Source organism: Gadus chalcogrammus, chromosome 4, assembly GCF_026213295.1.
Source record: "Gadus chalcogrammus isolate NIFS_2021 chromosome 4, NIFS_Gcha_1.0, whole genome shotgun sequence".
NCBI lineage: Eukaryota > Metazoa > Chordata > Actinopteri > Gadiformes > Gadidae > Gadus > Gadus chalcogrammus.
Window position 1 is genome coordinate 23,844,111 of NC_079415.1, and position 6,357 is coordinate 23,850,467.

At 43.7% G+C, this 6,357-nt stretch overlaps 1 protein-coding gene across 1 annotated transcript; it reads right to left on the reverse strand.

Moving 5' to 3' along the window:
• Positions 1 to 330: 330 nt before the first annotated feature.
• Positions 331 to 4,670, reverse strand: LOC130381230 (zinc finger BED domain-containing protein 4-like). The gene is made up of 3 exons (XM_056588706.1): positions 4,075 to 4,670; positions 2,421 to 3,082; positions 331 to 2,304 (listed from the first exon to the last, which is right to left on the reverse strand). The coding sequence occupies exons 1-3, from the start codon at positions 4,339 to 4,341 to the stop codon at positions 1,224 to 1,226; spliced, it is 2,010 nt and encodes a 669-aa protein (XP_056444681.1). The 5' UTR covers positions 4,342 to 4,670; the 3' UTR covers positions 331 to 1,223.
• Between the last annotated feature and the right edge of the window lie 1,687 nt (positions 4,671 to 6,357).

The following is a 6,357-nucleotide window of genomic DNA, read 5'->3' on the forward strand; positions in this document are numbered from 1 at the left end:
GATTTGGAAAATTGTTGCCACGTCCCAGTGGTGGAGGTATCATATATATGAAAGAGGGCATTCAATTATACTTTAATGATCAATTAGGAGGCCGAAGCCCTAAAGGAAGTGATGCAATAGGTGACTGGGTCGACAACATTTAAGTAAGCTGTACCTTGGGGTCTCTTATATATCAAAGGGGGTCTTAAAGGACGCATACGCTTCAACCTGTGGCTCCAGCCCTACAGGAAATTACTCAGCAAGTGCTCCATCTCGTTGCACCTGCACCAGTGTTGTTTTTGGCAGGCATTTTAGATTTAGTTTTAGTCTTAGTCTTTTGACGAAATGCTTCTTAGTTTTAGTCCCATTTTAGTCATTTCTATCTTTGAAAGTTTTAGTCTAGTTTTAGTCTGACGAAAACTCAAAAGGTTTTAGTCTAGTTTTAGTCCGACGAAAACTCCAAAGGTTTTAGTCTAGTTTTAGTCCGAAAACTCAAAAGGTTTTAGTCAAAAATCAAATATAGATAAGATGCGTGTATTTATTTAATAGGCCAATACATTGATCATAATGAAGCACACTGAGACTGATCTAACTTTCAAAAGGTGAGTTGTTGTTTTTTTTTTCTCGACTTTTTTCTCTCTACCTTTTCTTTTATTATTTTGTTGCAGACAACACAATGGCACACTGAGTATTGTATCACAATAAAATATGATTAAACAAAAATAAAGCTCACTTGACTTCACATGAACTTGAAGTAGGAGGGGAACACAATGTGGCTCCTAGTGCAATTCTACTAAAATATGAGGGGTTGGGGAACAGTAATCTTACTCTTAACAAACAAGTTTCACAACCACAAGTCAAGTTATAGAGACATTAAAATCCCAACATGGCCATGAATGGATTTCCAAATATGTAAAGATCAAACAAAACAAAGATCTGCATATATAAAAACAGAAATTTTAAGGCAACCAGCTCTGCAAATACAAATATTTAAGGCAACCAAACAGAATCAACATGGAAGCGTAATACAATCTGTACAATCAATGATACAAGTCAACTAAGTCAAGTAACTTGCCACTACTAGGTTCACACTGGCGGCCTGAATCTGGCCCGAATCAGATCTGCGGCAGATCAGACATTCAAGCTCCACATGGGTCACATCACAACATTGGAGCTTGTAGATCTGACACAGATCTGATTCAGGCCAGATTTAAGCTGCCAGTATAAACTGGGCCTAGGTAGCCTCAGTAGCCTACCGGTTCAATTTGAGGAAAGCACTTCTCTCTAAAATGACTGGCTCTGTTGCGACGACCTCGACTGAGGTCACCTGTAACACTGAACACTCTCTCGGCAAATGCTTGAGAGGCAGGCATGGCTATAATATCTAAGGCAATGGGTTTCAGGAGAGGATATGCATGATCCGGCTGTGCAATCCAAAACTCAAGGGCACTTGAGCACTCTTCTTCAGTTAAGTGGGACAGTTCCTGCTTATACTTCTCCATTTCATGCCTGACGCACGGTTTTGGCCGGCTAGACTTGGATGGTCGGTGTGTTTTGGACAAATATTTAAATCTTGACCGCTTTTTATCTGGTTCGGCTGCTGCTCCTTCTCCCTTCTCCGATTCCTCAGCCTCCTCCTCCTCCTCACGAACTACTGGTGGAACCAACTGAACAATGTACTCTTGCGCTTTGCTCAGAATGTCCTGAATTTGTAAATCATCATTCGTGAGGAGTGATTCTGTTGGATCGAGGAAGCAAGCAGCAGCAGCAAGGGGTGAGAATTTGGAGTGCGTGCTGTCAAGAAAGCAGCCGAATCGCAGCTCTATGTTGGCCCTCATCTTTACTGCCAAGGACCCTAGGTCCTTGAAAGTATGACCCTGCTCATCAAGTATGTCAGACAGGTGAGCTTGTAGGTCAAGAAGGGCAGGAATGACAAGGGACAGACTCTGTGTGTCGCTTTGCAGCATCTGTGTATGCTCAGCAAAGGGGGAGAGCAATTCTTTCACAGCGGTCAGCTTTTGCCATTCACTTGGTAGGAGATAGTCCCACGTCATGCCATCCGCAACTTTCACAACCGAGTCCTTTACTTGAAGAAGCCGGTTGATCATAATGTAGGTGCTCGACCACCTAGTGGGGCAGTCCTTCACCAGAGTTAATTTGCACTCCTTCAATAGCCTCTCAGTTGCTACGGAGGATTTTCGGAAGAGCTTCACCAGTGAACGGACCTTATCTAGAAGTTTATTAACACTTGTTTCTTTTTTTATCATGCCAACCACCAGCTGTAGCGTGTGGACGACGCAGGGGGTCCTCACCATCGCTCCATACCTTTATAGAAAAAGACAAGAACACAACAAAAGAAACAATTAACACTTAGCAGAATGCAGAGAAAAACAAAAACACAAACATCTAATGTGACTGAGTGCTAAACTGAAATAATTTACCTCTGTTCGTCTGTAGCCAGCACAGGGTCTTCACTGTCGCTGTCCTGGGAGTCGTCCTCCATGCTGCTCTCACTCTCCTCCTCTACAGGTTTGAATGCAGCTACCATGTTGCTCCCGTTGTCCGTTATGGCCGTCAGTATTTTGTTTTGCGGTACACCCCAGTCTTCTGTGCACCGGTCAACACAGGTTTTTATGCTCTCTGCCGTGTGTGGATGAGTAAGCTGGATCAGAGATAATAATATGTGACATGCTTTTTTGTCGTCTGGGCAATAGTAGCAGGCACTGATGGCAAGAAATGAGGCTGTGAGGCCTTTCTTGGACCATATGTCCAGGCCAATGGTGATCCTTTGTGCTGTGGCAAGCTGCTCTCTGAATTTTAGTTTGGCATCAAGGTATACTTTATCAATTAAATTGTTCACTTTAGTTCTTTTTGGGATGGTCAGTCTCTTGTCAAACTTCTCAATCATGAGGATGAATTCTTCGTCCTCCACAATGGAAGCAGGAAGCCCTGTCCGACCGATCCATAAAGCAATTGCCATTTCTTTTCTCAGTTGTTCCCGATCGTTCTGGTCATATTTCGTTGCCGCTGCAAATGACTTTTCTAAGGAGGTCTGCTGCTGCACTCCACTTGGTTTCTTCTTTGGGGTTATGCTCGCTGGGATCTAGATGAGGGGGCAAATCGACAAAAGAAATACACTTAATACCAGACCTTAAATGCATACAGATAAAGACAGATTATGTATAATTTAAAATACAATTGTGCTCACAGCAGTAGCAGTTTAAGGTGCAGTATGAAAGATAATTGTGGCAACAGTTACATAAATATATTGCAGTTTGTTATTCTATATAAATTATGTACCTACCATATAAATTATATGGTAGGTAGGTACAATACAACTACAGTACTTATTGTGATGCTTTAATGCAATATAGCAGGGTTTCACAAAGTGGATTCCAGTGACTATTAATTAGGAGAATCTAACCCTAAAGTATGTAACAGTGTACAAATGTAATCAAATTGTTAAGACCTTGGAATTTAAATGTTTGAGAACCACTGCAATATAGCCAACCCTATGAGCCAAACCCAGTCAACTAAAGGATTGGAATGTGACGTCAGCTTTTTACGGAAAGAGATGGTGCACACAGTTCATGGTTTGGGCTGTGTGACGTGAAGTAACTACCCTTTTTGGTGGCTTTAAAACACAAGGCTAACAGCAAATTAATCGGCTTAAGTACATAAACCTGATGTCGGAGGAATGACACACGCAGATGGCAATTTAACGTGAACATAAAACAACCAAGCTGCCCCAGTGTCCATGCACACTTTATTATTAGTTACAGCATCCACGTGTGTTGCTTACGATAGGGAACAGCAACAGGTCTGCAGACTACACAAACATGGATCAAAGCATTTCACTTGGTGCCCGTCCACAAATGAACGGGGTTTTTGCTAAATTAATAGAAGGGCTGGTTTAATCAGGGCCCCTGCAGCCCCATTCATTCTAGCTTTAGCATGTAGCACTAGGAAGCGGTCTCATCTGCACGACGGGGGAGGTGTGTAACACCTAGTACCACCACCGCCACAAAACTTTATCACAGGCCAGCCTAGCATTGACTAAAGCTAGCATATGCTTTATTGTTGCAGGTAACTTACCTTCGCAAAAATAGCAGGGTGGCTGGCCTTCAGGTGCCTTTTGAGGTTTGTGGTATTTTTTCCTGCGAGTTTGAAGCCGCAGCATGAAGTTGTGGTGACGGTCGTGGCTTCGTCTCCGTGACCGTCGTTCGACTCGGCTCCCTGTCCCCGTACTGCCCGTACAAGGCATTCTGTGGCATTGGCCTGTGGGCTGTATCTGAAGTGGGACCATAAATCCTCCCTCTTCTTACGACCACCCGCACCCGGCACCGCTGCTGCTGCTGCCATGGTGTGTGTGTGTGCCTCGTGACGTCTGAGCTCTTGATTGACATTGCGCGCATATTATAGTTGGCGGGAAAAAAGCATGTTTTGAAACTTTGTTCGTCCACTCACTAACAATTTAGTCTCGTCTAGTTCTCGTCTGACGAAAATGTATACATTTTTCGTCACATTTTAGTCTTTATATGGCTTTGGTGACGTTCGTCTTAGTCTCATTTTCGTCATGGAAAAAAGGGGTCTGACGACGTCATTTTCGTTTTCGTCTTGCCTGACGAAAACAACACTGACCTGCACCCAGCGTCTCGCTTGCAAGATTTTGGCCTGAAGTTCTTCCCAGACCTACACCCTAGCCATCCAACATGCATATCTGAGAATCAGGCCTCTCTTTAATAATGACAAAACGTTATGAGAGAAATACACATGAACCTTTTGTTATCTCATAAGCGGCGTGGTGCCGGCTCCTTTTGACCTTTTGACCCCAGACTTCAAAAACGTGGCCACAGGCCAGCTCTGTCTACACACCTTAAGCCACAAATGTACACCTCCATCCCACAAAAAATGGGGACTAGAAACTAACCTCTGTCTTATGTACATTTACTGTACTGTTGGAGGTCACGCCCCTTTTCCGGCCTTTTCGAGATAGCTAGGGATACTAAAATGTTTACACACATTTCCCGGGGCCCCGAGAACGACATATTCGAGATTTGGAGTTGTAGCCCTTAGAGAAAAAAAGTTTTCCCAAATGGACTGTCATTTGGAAAAAGCCCCTCAGAAGTGTTGCCTGCAAGACCTAATGGTTCAGAATGTGGTGGAAAAACTGTTTTTGAGATAGGAAGGTCCTACCGCCCTGAAATTTGAATACCTTATTCTAGGGCCTAACTGGGACCCCCGCACCGAAACTTGGCCCGGTCGGACCCTGAGTGCAGGAAGGGGGGGCCTGGACTTTCATAATCTTCGCTCGGTGAATGTGAAGGTATTTGGTCAGATGTTATGTCGAAGAATCATAATGTGAATGGGAATATTCTATAAATGTCTTGATATCATCTTTTGTCTCAACACTTCTGCTGCAGCCGCTTAAAGGCCCACTAGCAACTTCGGGCATTTCTTCGCTGTTTTCTTGGTTTGGAACGCACATTTCTCTCCACAGCGCCCCCTACAGTGTCGTAGTAGATATTTTACAACACTGTCGTAACAACTCGTTGATGACCCTTCCCCATGCACTTCTACGCGCGCCATGTGCATTTGTTTTCAAAGAAGCCGGCGAATGCGTGGAGCCATGTCCGAAGTAGATGTTCATAAAGTGTAGGCAAGGTTATACATTTTTAAAATGGTGTATTTGTATTGCAATAAACATAAATCCATCCTTTTTTATAGTTGACGGGGAGAATTTATATCCTAGATTATAATTGTTTTATCTTAGGTTGAACAGAACAATCAGAGTAAGAGTGTTGGCCAACATAATAATCCAAATAAACAAGAACCTGGATTCGGGGATTCAGTCTGTATCTGGGGGACGAGGCAGACGAACAGCAAAACACCCATGGAAACAAAGGTGTTTATATGGTTGCAACCAAGCAAGCTAGAAACATACAGGGCTCACAACAAAATGGTTGAGCAAACACATTTGTACAGAGACTATCAACATCAAGAATACCACAAAGACAAAGTTCACCCAAGGGTACTTTCAATTTCAAAAGCAACACGGCCAAGTCGGCGTCTGATTTGCAGTCTTCTTTTTCTTTCAGTTCACGCTATTCCTGAAAAGCTTGCCCAACGTTTACTTGTGTCTGGCCTCTCTGTCGGTCAGTCTCCCTTTTCTCTTCTTCTGTTCCTCCGACATTGGGTTTCTCTGTCTCTTTTTAGTCGGCTGATCTATGATGAATGTAACAATCCCTTAGTTACTTGTGTTTATATCGAGCCGCTTCCGTGTTTGGGGGTCTGTGCCGTAAAGCAATTCGTTACATCGCGAGACCCGAGACTCCCGCGAGAATGGGCGGCGGGTCGCCGGCAGAAACAAATTCCTTT